We start from the raw sequence: 22589 nt of genomic DNA on the forward strand, positions 1-22589 counted from the left end.
GCGCCCGCTGCAGTGCCAGGGCATGGGGGAGCAGCGGTTCCGCCAGGCAGCTGTGGCTTCTCAGCTCTGGGGGCTCAGATGGAGCCATGACCCTGGAGAGAGGGTGGTGGAGGGTGGGGGTGGGGCCCCCCCGAGGATGTGCGACAGGAGAGGGGCGAGGGTCAGGTCCTGCCCCCGTGGTCTTGACGGGCTCCCTGAACCTCCCTGAGCCTCGGTTGTCCTTGGTGAGGATGGAGGGCTGTCTCGGGCCCTGGAGCTGCCCTGGAGGGCGGACGTGGCACCAGCCCCGGGAGCGCCCTGCCCTGGGCAGCTGAGCCCGGAGGGGAGGCTGCGTTTGGAGCTTGGCCGTCCGTGGGCTGAGGGCCACGGACTCGTGCGTCTGCCCGGGGCCTCCTGAGCCCTGGTGGTGAGGGGTGTGCCGTGAGGTGTGGGCACAGGTGGGCCACACAGGTCCCCGCCTGGGACACGCCGTCGGCCCCTGCACGTGCTCCCGGGCATTTCTCCAGAGACGTCAGTATCTGTGTGCACGGGCGTGGCCTCACCCAGGGCCCGTGGTCCCCGAGGTGCAGGAGGAGCGCGGGCCCCTGCCTGACTGCGTGAGGGGCGGGTGTGACCTCCCCTCTCTCTGCCCAGGATGGAGGCCTCGTGCCTGGAGCTGGCCCTGGAGGGCGAGCGCCTCTGCAAGGCCGGGGATTTCAAGGCGGGTGCAGCCTTCTTTGAGGCGGCGGTGCAGGTGGGCACCGAGGACCTGAAGACGCTGAGTGCCATCTACAGCCAGCTGGGCAATGCCTACTTCTACCTGAAGGAGTACGCCCGGGCACTGGAGTACCACAGACACGACCTGCTGCTGGCCCGGTGAGCGCCTCGCGGGGCGGCCCTCGCGGCAGGGGCGCGGTGCCGGGAGCTCTGGGTCCAGGAGCCCACGGGTGCCCCTGACCTGGGACGTGCCCCCAGGGGCCTGTGAGCAGAGAAGTGATCCCCAGCCTGGCTTGCCACCCAGAGACCCCTGCCCAGCATGGCCCCAGCCGGCCCAGGCTGGTCCTGCCATGCCTCCCGCCCTCGCCCAGGCTCCTTGCTGGGCTCAGCGTCCCGCCCGCCCTGGGCCAGGCTCCTCACTCCTTCCTGTCCTCCAGGACCATCGGTGACCGCATGGGCGAGGCTAAGGCCAGTGGGAACCTCGGCAACACCCTCAAGGTCCTCGGCCGCTTCGACGAGGCCGTCGTGTGCTGCCAGCGGCACCTGGACATCGCCCAGGAGCAGGGGGACAAGGTAGGTCAGCGCTCCCCGCCTGAGTCCTGGCCCCCGCCTTCCATGGGAGCTCTCTCTCTCACCGAGCTCCCACAAATCTGCCAACACGCCTGCTCACTCCTTCTGGGTTCCGGAGGGACACCGGGTGGCGTGGCAGCTGGGGTGGAGCGGCGGGGGGACCCCACCTGACACCTGACGGTCCCGCCTTTGGGGGGCTGCAGGCACGGTGGTCCGGGGCCGGTGGGCTCCTCGGGGGCCGTGTCTGCAGAGGTTCAACCTCGGTGCCACCCTCAGGTCGGGGAGGCCAGGGCGCTGTACAACATCGGCAACGTGTACCATGCCAAGGGCAAGCAGCTGTCCTGGAACGCGGCGCAGGACCCCGGGCACCTGCCGCCCCACGTCCGGGAGCCTCTGCGCCGAGCCTCCGAGTTCTACGAGTGAGTGGGGGGGGCGGGGCGGGGGGCGGGCCGTGGCGCTTCCTGAGCCACTGCGGCGGGCGCGGGACCCCGGCACGGAGCACCCACTTCTGGCCCCATCACCTCTCTGCAGAGAGAGGTGCGCCCCTCCCCCAGCCCCAGGCCCCCGAGGCTTCCCGACGTAAGTCAGCGGAGAAGCAAACCGCCGAGCAAAGCCACGTGTGGCATTTAGAAAACGTGTGGCTGGAAATCGGGCCGGGGGAGATCCTGACGCAGGAGGACAGAGGCTGCATCTGAAAGCCAGAGTCCGGGGCAGGGGAGCCCCTGACCTGAGCCTCGGAGCTCAGACGGCACCCTCTTCCAGCGGCTCCAGGGCCACAGGGGCCCCAAGCTGCCCTCATCCTGGGGCCCATCCCAGCAAGAGCCTGCATGTCACCCGCTAGCTGGGCCGGTGGGTCACGGGCCCCTGCCTCTCTTGCGCCAAGAGGCACCCGGCTCAGACAGATGCACCCCCAGGAGGAACCTGTCCCTCGTGAAGGAGCTGGGCGACCGGGCGGCCCAGGGCAGGGCCTACGGCAACCTGGGCAACACGCATTACCTGCTGGGGAGCTTCATGGAGGCCACGACCTTTCACAAGGAGGTGAGTGCACTGCGGGTGGCGGGGGCGAGGGCCAGTGGCCATGCGTGGCCTGGGCCTGGTGCAGGGTGCAGGCTGCTCTCCCCGGACATGCAGACTTTGGGCTGGCCACGCTGGGCGGGGAGGCCGCACCTGCCATCTGCATCAGGTCCTAGGGCTGCTCCGTGACCGCCCAGGCCTCGGGTCTGTGTCCTCAGCGCCTGGCCATCGCTAAGGAATTTGGAGACAAGGCGGCCGAGAGGAGGGCCTACAGCAACCTGGGGAACGCCCACATCTTCCTGGGGCGCTTTGACGTGGCCGCTGAGTACTACAAGTAGGCAGGCCCGCCCGCCCCGCCCCTGCCTGGCCCCATCTGCCCAGCTGGAGGGAGGGGGCCACCCGGACCCCAGCCCGAGGTCGGGAGGTGAGCCTGACCTCCCAGCCTCCCCAGGGGCCAGATGGGGGGTTCTGGGCCGCCCGGAAGGGCAGACTGAAAACCTGGGTCCTGGGGCTGCCGGGGACAGGAAGGACTACGGGGCCCTTCACTCGGTAAGTGTGGCCAGAAGCCACTCTGTGCCAGGAACACAGCTAACCTCAGCTGAGGGCCTCCCAGGGCCCGTTATGGGGGGAACACCAGCGCTGTCTCTGCTCCTCACGATCTCCCTGGGCTGCGGGGATAATCATCTGGGCATGGACCCAGAGGGTGCAGAGCGCATGGGCTTCTGGGGGTCCCTGACTTGTGCCAGGATGTCCCGTGAGGCATCTGCCTCCCGGGTTGAGGAGCAGTGGTCACAGACTGGGTGTTCAGCACCAGGTCCCTTGCGTCAGCGGCCCGCGCTGGGGTGCGCTGGCCCCCATCCTCCGTGCAGGGCAGGGGCTCAGGGTGGTGAGGTGACGGGCCAGTGTGCGTCCGGTCATGGCAGGGCTGCAGAGCAACCCCAGTGGGATCCCGGGGCCGGAGGTCTGTGAGCAGGTGGCGTGCTCCCCCTGCCCTCAGCGCCCCGCCCCCGGCAGGGGCTCCGGGCACCCCTGTGTGGGGGCTGACCCCCCCCCCCCCCCCCGCTCTCGCAGGAAGACGCTGCAGCTGTCCCGGCAGCTCAAGGACCAGGCGGTGGAGGCGCAGGCCTGCTACAGCCTGGGCAACACCTACACGCTGCTGCAGGACTATGAGCGCGCCGCCGAGTACCACCTGCGGCACCTGCTCATCGCCCAGGAGCTGGCGGACAGGTGTGCGCCGCGGGGCCCGGGGCGGGGGGCAGGCCCAGAGGGCTCCGGAAGGCCCATGGGCCCAGCCGCAAGCTGCGTACAGCAAGGCCCTGGCCTGCCGCTGACCACCGGATGCCTGAGCAGGGCGGCCTGCCTGGGCCTCAGCCTCCCTCCGTCGTTGGGCCACGCCGCCCGCCAAGCGTGAGCCAGGCGAGACTGAGTGGATGCTGAGCCGGCCGCTTGTGGTGCCCCTGGGCACAAGCTGGGTGGGGGGTGCGCCGTGGCCAGGGCGGGGGCCTCGCAGTGACCAGCAGTCACTCTTGTGGGTGACGAAGGGGTGGTGGTGATGGTCGTGGATCATTAGCACACACAGTGCCACGCACAGAGCGGCGCTTAATCGGTTATATTTACATTTTGTGATTTTCACCTAAATTGGAAGATTAATGACCCGAGCCTCCTGGGTGGAGGGGGCCCTGGGGGTGAGTGCCTTGCCAGCCACTAGGGGGCGAGCGAGGCCCAGCGGACTGCGCTCCTGCCGGGATGGGCCTGGCTCCCGGGGGGGGGCAGCAGGCGGGACTCGGTTTCCCTCCCTGGCAGGGTGGGAGAGGGCCGGGCATGCTGGAGCTTGGGGAATGCCTACGTGTCCATGGGGAGCCCGGCGCAGGCCCTGACTTTCGCCAAGAAGCACCTGGAGATCTCCCAGGAGGTAAGGCAGGCCTGCCCTCCCGCCAGCCCCCACCACTGCCCCAGCTGGCGCTCGAGGCCCCCCAGGTGCTGCCCGGGCCGCTTCCGACCAGGCCAGGAGCCTCTGTGCGCCCTGGGCTCTAGCCCGGCCTGCTCCTCCATCGTCTCTAGACTGTCGATGTGCACTGGGGGGGGGACCCAGCCGCCCCCTGCCTTCAGACGCCCGGCCTGGGGGAGGGGGGGGCGGAGGGGAGTGGGGCCTGGTTTCCACCTGGAGTGTTTGCGTTCCCTGTGGGCAGGGCACGGCCAGGTCCTGTCCCCCATGGGACTGGGCCAGGCCGAGGTGGGAATGACCTACCACAGGCTGCCCTGGGGGCTCTTCCCCTGGAACCTTCAGCGGGACACCTTCCTGGGGGCCGTAGACAGGGTCTTTGAGAGCCCATCCACACGCAGGACCCTCCTACTGTGGGCGTCACAGGCGACTCCAGTTGCCTGGTTTCTCCCCTCCTCTCCCCTCCACCCCCTCCTTCTCTGTGGCCGCAGCGGCCTGGCCACCTCCCTCCAGCACACGCCCAGCGCCTGCCCAGACCCACCACGGCCCCAGGTCTCTTGTGGGTGAGAGCTGCAGGAGCCCAGGCGGTGGGGAGGGGCAGGGAAGTGCCCTGTCATCGGGGCTGCCAGCAGGGCCGGCCTCCCGGCGGCCCCTGAGCATAGGCAGTGGCCTGGGTTCCAGCCGAGGTCCGGCACAGCCCCGCTCGACTTTGGCTTGGTCCTGGGCAATACGCTTCACTTCTCTGCAACAAGGGGCCTGTGCTCAGCCTCTGCTCTGAGCTGGGGTGCCCGAGGGGTGGACGTGGGGCTCCGAGGGCCAAGAAAGGCGGAGTCTGGACCAGGCCACCTGCTCTTGGGAGGGCACTCAGGAAGGAGGGCCCTACGCGGCACAGGGCTGGCTGCCGGAGGCCCCAGCATTCTGAGGTGTAAGGGGTGCCCTCTGGGACAAACGCCAGACTGCACTCCTGGGGCACAGGGAGGTCTGGTTCCCGGGGAGGCCCAGGGCTCAGTGACTGTCCGTGGGAGCCCCCCGGCCCACCTGCGCGCCAACCTGGCCCTGCTTGGCTACAGATCGGGGACCGCAACGGGGAGCTCACGGCCCGCATGAACGTGGCGCAGCTGCAGCTGGTGCTGGGCCGGCTGAGCAGCCCAGCGGCCACGGAGAAGCCGGACCTGGCTGGCTACGAGGCCCAGGGTGAGTTCCCGGGCTGGGCGGCCAGGGGTGAGGCGGGAGAGCCACCCGGCTGTGTGAATGCAGGTCGTGCAGGGGCCCTGGGCCAATGCCAGGCTTCTGGGTACAGTTTTCAAGGAGGTGGGCTCTGCCCGCAGGAGAGCTAGCCGGGCTGCCCAGCAAGGGTGGCAGCCCTGCTCCCTGCAGGTGTCCATCTGCACCACTTCTCTGCCCTGCTCTGGAGTTCCTGGGGGTGCGGGAGGTGACCGGGTATCTGGGGTGCTGGGAGCACAGACGGGGGGCTCTGTTTCCCTAGGTCAAGTTAGGAATCCAGAGTTTGGAAAGCACGAGATAGAATGGAGTATTCGAGGACAGGGGCCGCGTGGGCCACGGTGTGTCCTGAACGGGAGGCCTTCAGACCAGCGCCTCACAGTCCCTGGGGCAGCGAGGGCTGAGGTCACCCTGAGCCCCCCAGGTTTATCACCTGGCCAGCAGGGGGAGGGGGAGGAGGGGGAGGAGGAGGAGGGGAGGGACACCGGGAGGCTGAGTCAGCTGGTGACGTATAGCTGAGCTCCGGGTGCTAATCAGGTGAGGCCCTGGGAGCACCCAAGGCCACTGTCCCCTCAGTCCCCATACGGGTCAATGTCGCTAGGCACGCAGGCGCAAAACGTTCCTTGCAGACCAAACAGATAAATGGGTGAGGGCACCCTGAGCTGGCTTCCCCGGTGGCTGCAGGCAGGTGTGGGGCAGGCTCTGCGCAGGGGGCTATTGGCCCCCTCCCCACCTGCACAGATCCCAAGCTGGGGGGAGTCTGGCCCCAACCCCCCCATTGCTGCGTTCCCCAGGGGTAGTCACCTGCCCCAGCCTGGAGCCCATCAGGCCTGTGGAGAATGAGGCCCCAGGAAGTGGCCCCTGGCCGCAGTGGGGGGGCTCCAGGGTTTCTAATGATGCCTGTCCTGGGCCTCGGGGGTCACGGGTCCCTCCCCACTCGGGCTGAGGTGGAAGGGAGGGTGCAAAGGTTTCTGGGACCTCCCGGCCACACTTGTTTTGGGGTGCTGTGGCTGCAGGGGATGGGGTGGAGGAGGGCTCCCCCTCTGCCCCCGACTCTGTCCCAGGATGTACAAGACGGTAGCTACCCTTTGGGCAGGGGTTTTCTGAGAGTGGGCGACTCTGTTTGGAGCCCCTGGCCCCTGCCTCTGAGACCCCCAGCAGTGGGTGGGGGCAGCGCTGGGCCCGGAGGGCTTCTGGAAATTCTCCCCAGGGGGCGCGGCCATCTCCCCCTCTTCTCTGAGCTGAGGAGAGGGGGGTGCATCACGGGTGGAGGGCTGGGCTGTGCTGGGAACAAGGCAGCTTCTGTCCTCGGCACGCTGGTCCTGCTGCTCTGCCCTGTGCCCAGACTCTTCCCAGCCGGGGCCCCCGGAAGCCCCCTCCCTGCCGGGCTGCGGCGCTGGGCCACCAGCCGATGCTGGGCAGAGGCCCTTCTCCAGAGCAGCCAGCTCCGGCCCGAGGAGGCAGGTGTGGGGGGCCCCAGGCCATGGGATGTGGCTGCTGAGTCTGGGCAGGTGTGGAGGAACCCCCCATTCAGGTGAGCCTGGGGGGCGCCCAGGGCCTTGTGGAGGGAGCCCCCAGAGTCTCCTGCAAGGGCCCCAGTATTCACCCACTCATTTGTCCAGGGCACACTGAGCGCGGGTGCTGGCCTGGAAACCGCCCCTGGGGGTGGGGATGCTGCCCTTGTGTGGGTAGAGCCTGGCAGTTTGGTGGGGGAGGGGTGAAGGGGGGTCCAGGTGAGCGCCGGGGAAGGATGCTAACCGAGGACCTGGAGCCCAGGGGGCCTGCCGTAGGCTGCTTGGGGGCGGAGAGAATCCTTGAGCCGGTGGGCGTGGCCCGCGGTGGGCGTGGCCCGCGGCTGGCTCCTGGAGGCCAGGACCCAGGGATTTTTCTCTCTGGATAGGAACAAGGGCGCTTTATACAGCTGGAGGACCCAGTTTGCGGGTTGACCTCACCAGCCTTACAGCCCCTACCCGGGCAGACGCCCCAGGACGGGTCTGGGTGGGCGGGGGCACCTCCCCGCCACTGCTGCATGGGCCTGGGTCAGCCCTCCGGTCCCCCTGGTATGCCAAGTGTTGAAGCCAGGCTCAGGACACACCAGGGGACAGGCCTGCAGAGGCAGCCAGGGGTGCTGAGTGTGTGGCAAACAACGGTAGACAAACAAATAAGGCTCGGGGGCGAATATGTGCTTGCCAAGAAACAGGCTGGCCGGGCACTGGCCAGGTGGGGGTGCTGCGGGGCCGCTGTCTCCCTCGGCTCTGTGTGGACAGGACTCCATGCTCAGGCGGCTACAAAAGTGGCTGGAGGCTGCGGTCTGAGAGTGGGGCGCCAGCGCGGCGGGTCCTGGTGACCGGCCTCTTCCGGTCTGCAGACGGGGTGCATGGGGCGTGGGACTGGAGGGGGCTCCTCGGTGTCTTCTTGTAAGGGCCCCGCCCCGTCAGCGGAGCCACCCTCACGGCCTCAGCTGACCCTAACCCCTTCTGATGTCATCACGTTGGGGCTGGGGTCTTCAACATGGAATTTGGGGGACACGAATGTTTGGTCCACAGCAGTGACATCTGTGCAAAAGCTGAGAGGGAATGAGCCTGAGCCTAAATGGAGGACAGCCATGCAAAGGCCCTGAGGCCCGGGTAAGGCGGGCTAGGAGAAGCGCCAGGGAGGGGCGGGGCGGGGGCCTCTCGCCCTGGGTAAGCCCCCCCCCGTGCCAGGGGCCCCTGCAGGGTGAGCAGCAGCAGATCTCACCCAGGCCCTCTGGACGTCCCCGTGGCCCCCGGCACGTATAAGGGACAAAGTGAGCAGGGAAGCAGGTGAGGGAGGTGACGCTCAGGTCCCAGCGAGGTGAGGAGGAGTCGGGTTCTGGATCTGTTTTGAAGGCAGTGCAGCCAGCGTTTTGGGGGTTGAGACTGAAGACACGAAGGAGCTTGGGGGACACAGCCCGGCAGCTAGAAGGCAGAGCTGCGCGCCTGAGCGTGCGGGAGGGGCGGGATGGGCCGGGCCAGCCTCCTGGGGACCAAAGTGATGCTGGTCAGACAGGCGGGAGTGGGGTGGTGCTCAGGGAAGTTTCCAGGCCTTCCCCTCTGGGGTGGGTGGAGCGGGAAGCCCGCCAGCGTGGCTCTGGCCTGAACGCCCCGGTGCGGGCAGCGCGCTCTCCACACAGAGAGTGCATTTACTGGGCCCGGAGGGCCGTGAGGGGACCCGCCCTAGAGCCGGACACAAGCTGTGTGTCAGGAGCATTCAGCCTCCGCCACGGCCCGGGCGTGCGAGTCCAGCCAGGCAGGCCCCAGCAGAGTGGGGAAGGCGGGGCAGATGCCCATGGTGTCAGGGGGCGGGAGATGGAGTCGGGTTTTCGTTGGCTGTGGTGAGTAAAGGGCCGTGCGCAGGGGCCTGTCGGTCGAACAGGGCCGCTCAGCTGTCCCCTCCTTCAGTCCCTGGGCTAGGCGATGCCTCCAGACTCTGGTGTTGGCATGATGCCACGGTCCCTTCAGAGCTGCCTGTCTGTCTCCTTGGGCCTCACAACACAGGGTCCGGCTGTGTGCCCAGGCTCTGGGCCCATGGCCAGGGGCTGTTTCCAGGGGGCAGAGGCCAACCCGGTGCTGACCACGTGGCCAGAGGGGTGGGCACGGGGCCCTGCTGGGGGTGGGGGGTGGGAGGGGCGGCAGGCAGCCCCTTAATGCTTCTGGGAGCCGCCTGCTGTCCCCTCTCTGGACTCCCAGGACAGAAGCCACAGGTGCCCCTCCTCCGAGGTCATTGTGTTTCCACTGCCGCCTCTGGAGAGTAGAGAACAGGCTGTGGCTTCCTCAGAGCCTGGAGGCCAGCTGCCCACACCATCTCCTCCGGAGGGCACTGGGCACCGGCCCTGTTCCGGGAATCCTGGGGCATCTGGTTCTAGCGAGTCTGCATGCCTGGCCTCCTGAACTGGCCCCTCTCTGGGGACCGTGTCTTGGGCAGTGGGTGTGAGCTCAGAACCGGGGCCCGGGGTGGGGTCGCAGGCCGTGCTGAGGACACCCTGCCTGGCCTCGCTGCCGCCCGTGGGGCACATGCCCCATGCTGTCTGCTGCGGGCGTCTCCAGCGGGGCTCGGTGCGGGGCGGCCTTCCCCGTGATGCGGGCATCCGCACATGCCAGGCACCGCAAGGTGCTCCCCACGGGCTCCGTCTGGGCTGCCTACGACATGCCTGCGGGCTCAATCTGATGGAGGCACTGCGCTCGAAGGAGGGTAAGGGTGCAGGGCCCAGGGCTGCCCACCCATGACCCCTGGGGCATCCGTCCAGGCTAGAGGCCTCCCCGCTCCGCCCGCAGCGCCTTCCAGCCTCACTGGCCCAGCTCGGACAAGGGCCCCTGGGGCTCCTGCTGGTGCCAGCACGTGCCTGCTCTCAGCTCCTGGGAGGACCCGGGCTGCCCATGTGCATGCAGGGTGAGGGGTGAAGGGTGTCCCTTCATGGAGGTAGGAAGAACATTCCGGGAGAGGAAACCGTGGCAGGTGGGGAAGCCCCTCTCGGGGGCAGAAGCCTAGACCCGACGGAACAGCACAGCCAGACCCCCCGCCAGGCCCCCCAGGCCTGCCCTGTCTCCATAGCTGGCCGCTGGCCGCTGGGGCGCAAGGGCGTGCAGACACTGCGTTTGCTTCCGTGGGGCCATGAGGTCGGCAGTTCATCTGGGGCCGCAGGGCACAGGCCGAGGACCTGCCCCTCCCTGACCTCCTGGCCGGGGTCGGCGCCAGGCTGACCGGGCCCCCTGTCTTCCAGGCGCCAGGCCCAAGAGAACGCAGAGGCTGAGTGTGGAGACCTGGGGCCTGCCGAGGCTCCCCCCGGAGCGGGTGAGTGGGGCTCAGGCCGGGGCCGCGGCACTTAGAAGCCGGGCATGGGCAGCGGGCCGGCGAGGTGGGTGCAGTGGGTGCTGAGCCACTCCCCCCCAGCTCCCGTCTCTACCCCGCCGTCGCCATGGGGACGACATGCCCCCTCTGCAGCCTGAGACCCTGGGCCAGCCATCTGCCCCCAGAGAGGCCCCACGAGGCCCTGCTTCCTCCCACTTCACCCCAGGGTCCCGCCAGCCATGTCCTCCTGGGGGACAGGCCACGGTCCTCACACACTGCAGGCCCCCAAGCCCCCAGCCAGCCACAGTCCCCAGTGTCCTGGCCGTTCCCCTGGCCTGTCTGCTCCCTGTCCACTGAGACTCTGCCCCATGGGGAAGCAGAGCTCTTACGGGGTGAGGGGGCTCTGGGCCCTCTCTGTGCCTGCTGGAGGTGGGTGCTGTGTAGCCGTGGGAGGGTGAGCTCCCCTCTCTGAGCCTCTGGTTCCCCGGCATGCACTGCGTTTCGTTGCAGGTGCCCATGGGGAGCGGGGAGGTCTGTGGCGGGACAAGGCTCGGGGCTGCTCAGTGGGGGTCAGCCTCCTAGCACCCAGCTCCTCCGCCTAGCCCCCTCCTTGCCTCAGGCTCTCTTCCTCCTCCCTGAGACACCTATGCACCTGGGTGTGTCTGTCACACAGGACCACTGCCCCCCCTCCCCCTCAGGGTCCTGGGGTGGGAGCACTGGCTGGGAATGGCTGGCAGCCCCCATTCATGCCTGGCCTTCCTCCCCCTCCCCAGGAGCGGAATGGAGACAGCCACCAGGTGGGGGCGTGGCGGGGGCCAGGCAGGGACCTGCTCCCTCCCCCTGTGAGGAGCAGGAAGTACCAGGAGGGGCTGGAGACGGCTGAGAGGCCCCGCGAGGGCGGCCACTCCCCGCTGGACAGCGCAGACGTCCGAGTGCAGGTGCCTCGCACGGTAGGTGACCCCTCCTCCGGCGCCATCCCAAGTGGCCGACCGGGGCCACCCCTGGGGTCAGGGCTGTGGCTCTGTGCTGCCCCGGGGCCTGGTGGGCACAGCACCTATTGACGGCACAGGACACTTAGCGCAGACAGCATTCTGCCAGCGGCGTCCGGGTCAGCCTGGCCCCGTGAGAAACTGGACAGGAGGCCTTGTGCGCGGGGCTCCGGAGGACGGGCCAGGGGGGAGCTCGGGAGCACAGCAGACAGAGGCGGACTGACAGACTGTTGGGGGGCAGATGGGTGAGAGATGGATGGGCGGGTGGACAGAGGGGGACAGAGGGAAGGGGACCTCTGCTGCCTGGCAGGGGGCCCACTGTGTCCAGGAGGCTGGGCTGGCCTGTCTGGGTTGCTGGAGGCTGGTCAGCGTCAGGGTCACACAGGCCGCAAAGCCCCGTGAGCCCAGGTCCAGAGGTCAGCCCCCTCCCCACAGGCAGAACACCCGGGTCCCAAGCTCTGGGAATCAGCCTAAAAATAAATTTCCTCTGAGGGCTTAATCAGCACCTTCCCGTCTTTGAGGGGCGTGGGCGCCACGCTGGTATTCTTAGCCCCAGATGGTGGCTTTGCACCCGTCTTTCCCATGAGCTGGGGGGCCTCCACCAACCCCATTTGACCCCGGTGCCGTCTGCCAGCCCGCCAGCCGGTCTGTGTCCGCAGAGTGAGAGGTGAGGGGACGGGGCCACCACTGAGGCCAGACACTGCCCACCCTGCGTTTGGGGCCCCCCAGTGGGCAGTGCAGGGGCCTTGCCACCAGCACACGGGGACTTGGGAGTCTCAGGAGGTGTGACTGGGTGTGGCCGAGGCTGGGCTGGCCCTGAAGGTCGGGTCCATCCAGAAAGGGCCTGGCAGGGGGAAACCCCAGGTCCCCGGGGACTGTGGTGGGCTTTGGAACAGGACAGCCTTCCCCACATGGTGCCCTGGTCCCAGCTGCGTCCCTGTCGCTGCTGGCAGGGGGCAGGGGCTCTTCTGCCACACAGAAACGAGAGCCAGTGCTCAGCAGCCATAAGAGGCACGGGGCAGCGAAGAAGCTAGCCTGAGCGCTCCCGGCCAGGAAGGGTGGAGTTGGGGTCCCCAGGGCAGCGGGCGGCTCCCCGGACCCCTGCTTGCCCCCTCTGAGCAGGTAGTGGGGCTTCGGGCTGTGGGGGTGCCTCTGGAGGGAATTGTGGCTCCAGCCGGAGGCCCGGACCCACACCTCCCTCCCCCTGCCCTGCAGACAGAACTGCTGGCGGGCCCTCCCCCTGGGTCTCTGCACTCCCTGCAGAAGGAGCGGGACAGAGAGGGCCCCAGGGGGCTCCACCTCCCCTCTTCTGTCCTCTCCCTCAGCCAGTTTCCCCATGTACCCGGGGGGCCCTGAGCAGGGAGGGGATCCCATGGCGAGTGGAGGGGGGGTGGGCTGTGGTGGCCGCCAGGCCCCTGCCTCTGGGAAAGTACGGCATCCCTGTGGCTCCCCTCGGCCTCAGTAGCCTGGGGAGTCAGGGCTGAAGAAAGAGGCAGCTTCCCCTGGGCTGCCTTGGCTTTGGAAGGAAGCCAGGCCTCCGTCAGCAGGAGGACCGCTTTCCAGATAGGCTCTGTCCCCCATCCCTCTGGCAAGACTGGTCCCCACCCCCGCAGAGCGCCCAAGCAGGATCCCTCCGTGTTTGCAGAGCGTGCGGGCCGTGTGTGTGTGTGTGTGTGTGTGTGTGTGTGTGTGTGTGTGTGTGTGTGTGTGTGTGTGTGTGTGGCCACAGGAGCAAGTGAGTGCAGTGGGGGGGCCGGGGCGGGGACGGCCCTCCCCCGGGTCCTATTTAAATGCGGAGCCTGGGGGGGGGCAGCTAGCAGCGGGGCACCACATAGCCCAGCACCCGGAGTCGCATTTAGCGCCTGGTCGCTGCTGCTGCAGGGAGCTGCGTGCCCAGCGTGAGTGTGGGGTCCCCGGCACGGGAGGCTCAGGGAGCACAGGCGCCCCTGTGAAGCGGGATGCGGGCAGAGCCTCTGCACCAGTCCAGCCACCTCCCCCGCCCCACGGAGCCTGGGAGCTCAGGAACCCTGGCCAGCGGGGGGGGGGGGGGGGGGGGGGGGGGGGGGTAGCCCGGGGCTGGGGGGGGGGGGGTGGCGTGGGGTTTTCAAGACCTGGGCTGGCACTCCAGCCGGAGGGGCTCAGAGATACCTGAGACAGAAGGACCAGAGGCAGGGGCAGAGGAGACGGGAGGCACGTCCTGATAGGACCCAGGGTGCCCTCCTAGGTGAGGGGGTGCAGCCTCCTCCTGTCTGGAGCCTCACCTGATGCACTGTGGCCTCAGCCCCAAACCCCCAAACAAGGGAAGCCCCGCTCCCCACAGGTGGCCCAGGATGGCTCTGCCCGGGGGCATCTCTGGATGGCGCCAAAGGGCCCTCTCGGTGGTGCCCCAGCTGCTGTGATGAGAGGGCTACAGGTCCCCCTCCCTGCTCCAGCTGAACCCTGAGCCCTGAGCCCAGCCCACGGGCGGTTAGAGGAATGCTAGGGGTCCCAGGGCTCCACCGCTCCCAGGAGGGGCCTGGCTCTGTTGGCCCGGCCCACAGTCCACCTGGGAGTCCACCTGGGGGGCCAGATGCCAGGGTGGGGGGCCAGGAGCAGCAACTGTCCCCTCGGTGGGCTAGTGCTGTGCCTACCCCCACCCCCGGCTGAGTCTGGAGCCCAAGCGGCCTCCTGGGGGGCACCTGTGCGGTCCCCACCAGCTTGATGCTGGGCCCTCGCCATCCTGCCTGCAGTTCCCCCAGGAGGCCCTGACCGAGTGCAGCCCCCTGGCCAGGCCCCCCCACCCGAGCCCTTGGTGCCTTGTGCTCTGGGGCCCTGGGCACGGGTGCAGCAGAGCAGAGCCCTGAGTTGGGGGGATCTTGAACTACCCCCCAGCCTTGGCTCTGAGCCCGTCCCGCTGAGACAGGAGTCGGGAGGGGGCCTGGGAGCCCGGGGACAGGGGGCAGCTCAGTCCTTTGAGCTGCCACCTGCTGTAGGTCTCACACCCGACCACCCGCTCCGCCGCCCCTCCCGGCTCCTGTTGTCCCGCATCCTGAGCCCCGCGCCCGATACCGCTCACGGAACCAGGGAGCCCAGGCCGGGCCTGCTCGCGGGGTCCCCGGGCGGCCCCTCGCTGGGCATGCAAGCGCCCCTCCCTCAGTGTCTGTGGCGGGCCGGGGAGGGCTTGTCAGGAGCTCTGGGATGGAGCCAGCACCCGCTAGGGGACATCTCTGCCGTGCGGTCTCTCCATGAGCCCAGCTCTGAGGGGGCCTCCGGGAGGCTACCAGCCAGCGAGGTGGGGCAGGCCGGGGCTGGGGAGGGGGCACTGGCGTCAGAGAGGAGGCGGGGGAGGCGCCCGTCTGCCGTCACAGTGGCCTCCGGAAGCCACCCCATCCACCCATCAGCACTGAGGGCTCTGGACCAGACGGGGTGAGGCTAATGGGGGGGATGCCTGCCCTTGGAGGGGCCCAAGACACCAGTGCCTCCTGCCTCCCATCGTGTGGATGTGTAAACCGAGGCTCAGCGTGGGAGGGGGCTTGCCCAACGCCGCCCTGCCAGTTGGGACTGGCCTGGTCTCCCGCTTCTCACTGCCCCCTCCCTGGTCCCATCAGTGGGGCTTGCCTAGACCCAGCAGGTCGCCCAGGGTCAGCCCTCATGCCACCCAGGCTGCACATGGACCGTGTCTGCCAGAGTCCCTGCGCTCCCAGCATGTCCAGACTCTGCCCCCAGCCATCCAGAGCAGACCCTGGGCACCCTGGCCAGCACACAGAGGGTGCTTTAGCCTGAACACGTCTGCTGCCCTCTGGGCCTGCCTATTGGTCTAGGACCCAAATCCCAGAAGGGGTGGGGCCAGGGTGGAACACAGCAGGCCTCACTTCCCCCAACCCTGGCTCCTTGCCTTTGATGATATGACCTGATGTTGCTGGCACCTGTGGGCCCACCGTCACTGCTGCCAGGGCCCTGGTACAGATCCGTGTGACATGTAGACCGGCCGGTGAGGCTCGCTGCCGAGAGCCTGGTCATCCACTCACTCGTTCATTTGTCCCTTCGGCAGACACTGGGGAGGGCTGTGCTGGGTGCCAGGGCCCCAGGGGTGCGGGCAGCGGAGGGGCCCCCTGCAGGGGCTGCCCCAGCATGTGGTCGTCTCCGGGGCAGGGGGCACGCGGTGCTGCTGGGGAAAGCAGGGGGGTGGGTGGCGGCGTGCAGTCTGCGAGGAGCTGTGGGCTGGGGGTCCCCACCTCGTCCCCGGCTGAGCGGCGGGGGCCTGGGGGGCCGGCGCTGACTGCCCCCGCCCCCCAGAGCATCCCGCGGGCCCCGTCCTGTGAGGACGAGTGCTTCTTTGACCTGCTGAGCAAGTTCCAGAGCAGCCGCATGGACGATCAGCGCTGCCCCCTGGAGGAGGGCCCGCCAGGGGCCGCTGAGGCCACCGCCGCCCCCGGCCTGGAGGAGAGGGTCGGTGAGTGTCCCCATGGAGCCCCTCCGTCCTGGAGGGGCTGCCCGGCCAGGCTCAGCCCCCCCGCACTCCACCGCGGTGCCCCCCCAGCCCTTGCTCCTGAGGGGCGGGCGCACCAGCTGCAAAAGTGCCCCCCGTCACCGAGATGCCCTGGCCCCCGCTCGCCCGGGAAGCCTGTGATCATCCCCGCCCCCAGGAACCCGGCCGGGCCTCTCCGTCTCCCGGCTCTCCTGCCGGCACCTCCTAGAAGCCCCCAGAGGGGTGTGGTGGGTGCGGCCGGGCTCAGGCCTGACCCGCCGCCGGGGCCCCTCCCTGCGCCCTGCCCCCCGCAGCCCGGCCCTCGCTGGCCGCCTCCCCCCAGACGGAGGAGTTCTTCGACCTCATCGCCAGCTCACAGAGCCGCCGGCTGGACGACCAGCGCGCCAGCGTGGGCAGCCTGCCCGGCCTCCGCATCACCCACAACAATCTGGGCCACCTGCGTGCCGACGGGGACCCGCAGGAGCCCGGGGACGAGTTCTTCAACATGCTCATCAAGTGCCAGGTGGGCCCGCGGCCCGGGGTGCGAGGCTGCACAGCCCCTCTGCCCTCGTCCCTGCCGGGGGCTCCTCCCGCCGGGGGCAGGCTCTGGTCCTCCCATCTCGGGCTGGATCAGAACTGAGTGCCTGTGAGCGCCAGACCTGAGGCCCCTCCTGGGACCCCCCAAAGGCTACCCTGGACCTCCTCAGCTAGACGCCCCTCACAGTACAGAAGCTGTGGCTGGGTGGGGGCACCAGGTCCCCAAGGTTGTAGCCTCGGGCCAGATGGCAGCCCCAAGTGGGGGACGGCAGGAGGGCTCTCACCATCGAGGGGTCCGGTCCCCTGCCCCTGGGCAGGTGTGGTGTCACGATCCCCATGAAACGGCTGCAGGAAGGGCAGCTGCGTGGCCCGTGGGGGCCAGTGTGGTTTCTGGATGTGACGTTCGTTCCCACAGAGCAGAGGAGAGTGTGGCCCCAGGAGAGTGGCCTCAAAACCGGCCCCTACAGAGAGCCCCGGAGCCCCCCGCCCGTATGCCCGCACGCTCCAGCAGCTGCACCGGCTGCCGGCCTTCCTGCTCCAGACCCTCCAGAGAAACCCAAATGCCTGCTCGGCCCCACGCCAGCCCCAGCCCGTCCACACCTCGGGCAAAGGGAGCCCCCAGCCCTGCCCCCGGGGCTCCTGAACGCACCACTGTCGGGGGGGCCCCCCCGGCAGCCCCACCCCGAGCCTGGTGGGTGTTGTCCTGGGGAGAGGTTCCTCGCTCCTGGGCCAGGGCTGCCGGCTCCGCCCGCGGAGCTGACAGTGCAGGTGCATGGAGCGTGGTCCCGGGCAGCCTCACTGGCCCTCCTGAGCCCGCTTGCTGCTGGGCGGTGGCCCCTGCCTGGGAGCAGTCCCCAAGGCCACCAGCCGCTGGCCCAGTGGCTCGGGCGGGCCCCTCGAGGCCTGGGGAGGCCGCTGTTGCCAACTGCCACGTGTGTCTGCCCAGTCCTCCAGGATTGACGACCAGCGCTGCCCGCCTCCAGACGTGCTGCCGCGCGGCCCCACCATGCCCGACGAGGACTTCTTCAGCCTCATCCAGAGGGTGCAGGCCAAGCGGATGGACGAGCAGCGGGTGGACCTCGCCGGGAGCCCGGAGCAGGAGGCGAGCGGGAGACCGGAGCCCCCACAGCAGTGCCAGCCTGGTGCCAGCTAAGGCCTTGTGCCTGCGGCCAGGCCGGCCCCACCCCTGCTCCTGGCCTGGGGGCTGGGGCACGGGGGCAGGCCTCATAGTCATCTGTCCAGAAGCCCCTTCCTCTGGGGGCCATGGCTGAGCACAGGCTCTGATCCTCGGGCCCTTTCCGCTGTGGCAGATGCTGGGCACGAAGCTCCCACATCGGCCCCTCCCAGGGTGGCAGGCTCAGGCCAGGGCTGCCCTGGTGGGTGGGCATGTTCCTGTCCCAGAGCAGCACCTGGGGGGGTGCACGGCCTCCTGCAGGCCTGCCTGGCCCACCCTCTCCCTGCCCCAGGTCTGGCCTGCAGCTTGTTGGGCCCAAACCCTCCGTGGCCTCCCCCTGCCCTGCCCGTCCTGCCTGGCAAATGTGAAGCCCCTGCTGCCTCCCTCAGGCCCCAAAGGCCACTCTGGAGCCTCTTCTGTGGGGTCCACGGGTGACATGGACATTTCTGTCCTCCCAGGGGTGGTCCCAGGGAAGATGCAGCAGACATGTTTGCCTCTGTCCCAGCCTCTCGCCCACAGGGAGGGTCCCCTGCCGGCCCCTCGGCCGCGGGCTGGAGGAGGTGTGAGGCAGTCTCAGCCCGGAGCCTGACGAGGCAGTGGAGGCAGGTCAGGTGCCCCCACACAGAGCCTCGGGCCTCGGCAGTTCAGCCCCTGCCCCAGCGGGCACCCAGTCCTGGGTAGGCAGGGGAGCGGATGGGTGGGGATGGGCTCTGAAGCCCAGGGACAGAGCGGCCTGGTCCTGGAATGCTAGTGGGCAGTGCGGTCAGGACGCACAGCACCGCAGGGCGAGGGGCCCACAGTGGAAGCTGGGGGGTTCAGCTCGGCCCGACCCCGGGCCCCCAGATCAGCACCCAGCCCGCGCTGTGCCCCAAGCTGGGAGGATGCCACCACTATCTTCTGTGGGAGGGCCCAGCCCCCCCATACCCAGGCCCAGCCATGGGACTGCGCCGGAGACGGGTCCCTCGGGGCTGTGGCCGTCGCTGTGGGGCTCCCCGGCCCGGCCCCACCAGCAGCCCCGCGGCCCCCAGGGCATGAGGCGGCCACGTCCTCCCCAGCCGGTGCCCCAGCCGGGCTCCTCCGTCTTTCTCAGAGGCCCTCCTGGCACGGGGAGGCGGCCGGACCCCACCTCGCAGCACAGCCTGGGCTCTGCACTTCGATGCTCTGAAGGGTGTGGGTGGGAGCCGGGGACGGGGGTCGTCAGATGCCAGAACTCGGCCCCCCACATACTTGAATGTACAAGCATATTTATTGCTCACGCGTGTTTGCCCTGTTGTCAGTGGGTCCTTTCCAGCCCAAGAGGTACATTGTTTTGTTTTTCCCAAAAAAATAAAGTCTGCCAAGCGAATGCTGTCCGCGTCAGGATTCGTGCTGAGGGCGCGGGGACGCAGGGCACTGGGAGGCCCCAGGGGACCAAGCTTACCTGGGGAAGCAGGGCCACGGGGTGACGGGCCACGGCGGCAGCAGGCGGATTCTGCCGTCCTCCACTCTGGGAGGGGCCGTCTCTGTCCTGAGTGGGCAGCGTCACACGCAGCCCAGGCACACCCCTGCCTTCCCAAACCTTAACCCCCCCGCCCCGCAGGGCTGTGGCTCACCCGCCCAGGACCCGCTCAGGCCATGAGCAAGGGAGGTGGGGAGTGCATGCGTCAGTCTGTGGGGGGGTGCAACGGAGGAGCCAGCTTGGGGGTGACCCCGCCCAACGGCTATCAGAAGGCGCTGTGTCCCCAGGAGGAGAGCTGCTGGGGTCTGGGACCGGGCGAGCCAGGGGAGGCCTCACTCACCGAACTCCTCGAGGCCTGCTCAGCACGGGGCTCCCTGACCCGACCACAGGGGCCTGACAGCGGGGACGGGATGGGGCGTCAGGAGACCCTAGAGGGCGAGGGGGCACCGGGAGGGCAAACGCTGGTTGGAGCTGCAGGATGCCATCAGGCCGGAGCCCACGCAGGGGGGTACCCGCAGGGGCCTGGCGGGGCGGTCAGGAACCCTGCTGCTCTGAGGAGGCTCGTGGTCAAATAACGTGGGCGCCACGCTGTCTCTGCGGCTCACACGCTAAAGGCTCCAAGGGCTGTGGCTTCCGCGGGAGGCAGCAGTGCCCGCACTTGAGTGCTCTGGAAGTACGGGCCCCCCTGGCTGGCTGGTACCTGGCCACGGGGCACACTCAGGGGCGAGTCTTTTCCTATCTCTAGGCGCTAACCCGAGAGGGGCGTGCCTCCAGGGTCGGCAGGGCCTGGATTTCAAGCATTAGAATACAGGACACAGAAGATCTGGTCCACACCTATGTCCAAACCCCAGGGCTCAGTTTCCCCATCGGTGGAGGGAGGGACTGGCCTGGGCTGCCCTCTGTGTCCAGCTCTGCACTGTCAGGTCCAGCGGGCTCCAGGGCCTCCCCAAGTTTGGTCCCAGCCTCTGGGGCTGGTGAGCAGCAGGACCCAGGCCCAGCCCTGCCTCCTGGTGCCCGCGTGGAGGAGGAGGCCGGCAGGGCCCACGAATGGCACGGGAGGCTCTGGGGGAGATAATAGACGGTTGTCTGCCACGGGAAGGACAGGGGGTAATCGAGTCAGAGCACAAACTGCCAACGCCCCGGAGAACAATGACAAAGCTCAGGGCGCTGATGGGGGTGCGGGGGCAGGAGCTGGCGGCTGGGGATTAGCGGTGAAGGTCACACTTTTGGAAGGAAGTGCACTTTGATACTGAGGAGGCAGTCAAACAAGGCGGGGGGACAACCAGCACCTGCAGTGGGCGCACGCCCCCTCCCCCCCGTCAGACAGCAGCCAACACCCCCCCCCTCGCCCCCACGGCCACCCGGCTCTGCTGTGGCCGCAGCCAGATTTGCGGACCTCATTTGGCCAGCAGCCAAGGGTCAGGGCTGTGGTCGGCGCTGGCTCACGAGTGTGTCCAGGTGTTGGGGGATGGCAGGTGGAAGGGGAAGGTCTGGAGAGCTTTGCTATGCCTGGCCAGAGGGACAGGACCCAGGGGGACCAGGGGCTGATTGGCCCTCCCTTCTAGGCCCCCCCCAGACCCAGCACGACCGGAGCCCCGAGTCTGAGTCACTCCACGCCTGTCCCAAGTCTTGTCTTCCTGTCCTTTCACCTGACTGGGTGTCACCATTAGTATCTTCATCTGCTGGGAAAGCAGAGGCTCGGAGGGGCAAAGGGACCCTGCCCAGGGCCACCCAGCCACGGGCCAGAGCGGCTGTCTCCCCGCCTGGCCGCTTCCCACACAGACGCAGCTGGAGGCCGAGTCCTCTGTGCAGGGGACGGGGGGGGGGGGGGGGGGGGGGGGGGGGGGGGGGGGGGGGGGGGGGGGGGGGGGGGGGGGGGGGGGTCAGGGTCTGCAGCTGCAGCATCTGGCCGGGGTTCCTGGGGGTTGTCCTGACTCCAGAACCAGGGACAAGAAGGCCCGGGGCCCATCGTGTCCAAGTGAGGTCTGTTTATTGACAAAAAACAGGCAGGTCCGGGAGGGCCCAGGGCTGAAGCATCTTCCTAAAGGCAGAGGTAGGGTCAGCTGGGCTCCGTCTTGCCAGGGTGAGTGGGATCCCGGTCCTCGCCCCCTTCTGGAGCAGCGGTGGATTTGGGGTTCCCTGCAGCGTCTAAAACCAGCTCTAGGGCCCCATTGCCAGCCACTCGGCACACTTTCTCCCCTCTGGCCGCCAGGATTTCTTCAATATTCCTGAGGGAGGAGGAGGCACCGTGACACCCCAGGCCCTGAGCACGTCCTGTTCCTTGGTCCTTCAGGGGCACCCCAAGGCCAGGCTCAAGTCAGGAACGTGGGTCCCCCCGCTGGCGTGGTATCAGGGCCCCTGCGTGCCGACCCTGAGGAACCTCTAGAGCCCCCGGGGGCCGCTGCCATCACCATCCCGCTGGCGAGTAGGACACTCGCTCAGAAGCGAGACTGAAGTGCCCACGGCCACCGGCACCGCACACTGCCCCCCAGTGCTCTCCAAGGGAGGGGCCCCCACCGCCTCCCACACGCCCCCAAGTCTGGTGTGACCGACCAGCCAGCACGGCAGAGAAGGTGCTGGGACCCTGCTGGGGAGCAAGCACTGTGCAGGGGAAGGAGCCACAGGATGAAAGGGTCACGCTTCGAGAGTCACCTCGTCTAACCCCTCACTTAAAGGGGGGCCCGGAGCCCGGACACGAAACTGGGTCTTGCAGACCCCAAAGGCCGCCGGTGCGGGCACAGCTCAGTGAAGCAGGACCCAAGCGGGCTGGTCCAGGGCAGGAGAGTCAGCGAATACCAACACCTGTCCTTCACCTGAAACTCAAACCTCACGGCACCTTCCTGCACAGCTGGGGGGTGGACGCGGAGGGCGCCCCAGGGAAAGGCGGCCGTGGGGCTCCTGACCCCACGGGGCCAGCCCTGGCACGCACCCCTCTGTCCCTCCACCCTGGCCCAGGTTGGCCTCACCTCTTCCCATCCAGGTCTGAGAACCAGCCCAGGTTGTCAGCGATGATGTGGTGATTCTGGCAGCCAGGGCAGGTCACAATGACCACACCCTGGTGATAGGCTAACTTGGAGATGCGCTTGGAGGACCGAGTCCCACAGACCTGGGGGAGACCCACAGCCCCGGTGACGCCAGTCCTTGGCCCCGTCCCTCAGGAAGGCCCCGCCCCCTCTGAGGATTAACTTCGTCCCGGGGCGGGGTCCGCCCTCTCCGGGAAGGGCCTGCCCCTCCTGAGACAGCCTACCCGAGACAAGCCCACCCATCTCCCGGAAATCCCCGCCCCCAGGAATAACCCCACCCCTCGGCGCAGACCTAGCCCCCTCCCGGAAATGCCCCGCCCCCCGAAAATAACCCCACCCCTTTGCGCCAGCCCAACCCTCTCCCTGAAAGGCCGCGCCCCCAGGAATAGCTCCACCCCTCTCGCGGAAAGTCCCCACCCCCGAACCTGGGCCCACCAGTCTCCCGGAAAGAACCCGCCCTCGTGGATAGCCCTGCCCCTCCATGCTCTCGTGCTGCGGGCTCGGGGCACCTCTACCCGCCGCGCCCGGCAGCACCAGATGCAGACCCAGTCTTGCACCCGTCGCGCTCTCACCTTGCAAGTGTAGACAAGCTGGTAGTGCGCGGCCCCGGGCCCCGGATCCGAGCTCAAGCGCCGCCAGCCCCAGACGCCGGCCCGCCTTTTCCCCGCGGCCCCCTGGCTTGCCCCGCATCCCCACACCCACCTCAGGCTGGGCGCCCGGGGCCGCGTG

The 22589-nt window shown here is 68.6% G+C and overlaps 2 protein-coding genes across 3 annotated transcripts; one reads left to right on the forward strand and one right to left on the reverse strand.

Annotated features, from left to right (window-relative positions):
- Window positions 1–629: 629 nt before the first annotated feature.
- GPSM1 (G protein signaling modulator 1) lies at window positions 630–18744 on the forward strand. Of its 2 annotated transcripts, none has more exons than XM_029919756.1 (13): window positions 630–855; window positions 1134–1269; window positions 1543–1685; window positions 2181–2304; window positions 2499–2614; window positions 3352–3507; window positions 4084–4192; window positions 5293–5416; window positions 10185–10255; window positions 11026–11202; window positions 15517–15673; window positions 16003–16211; window positions 17172–18744. In XM_029919756.1, exons 1-13 carry the CDS (start codon window positions 635–637, stop codon window positions 17376–17378), a joined length of 1950 nt encoding a protein of 649 aa, XP_029775616.1. In that variant the 5' UTR covers window positions 630–634; the 3' UTR covers window positions 17379–18744. The 2 variants fall into 2 exon arrangements, with proteins under 2 accessions (XP_029775616.1, XP_029775615.1); XM_029919755.1 differs by lacking the exon at window positions 17172–18744 and adding an exon at window positions 16641–17156.
- A 2064-nt stretch (window positions 18745–20808) lies between these two features.
- Window positions 20809–22585, reverse strand: DNLZ (DNL-type zinc finger; the record flags this gene model as incomplete). Its single annotated transcript, XM_029921010.1, has 3 exons — window positions 20809–21065; window positions 21804–21943; window positions 22433–22585. Coding segments are annotated over 3 exons (462 nt in total), but the record flags the coding sequence as incomplete, so codon positions are not given.
- Between the last annotated feature and the right edge of the window lie 4 nt (window positions 22586–22589).

Source organism: Suricata suricatta, chromosome 13 (assembly GCF_006229205.1).
Source record: "Suricata suricatta isolate VVHF042 chromosome 13, meerkat_22Aug2017_6uvM2_HiC, whole genome shotgun sequence".
Lineage (NCBI taxonomy): Eukaryota > Metazoa > Chordata > Mammalia > Carnivora > Herpestidae > Suricata > Suricata suricatta.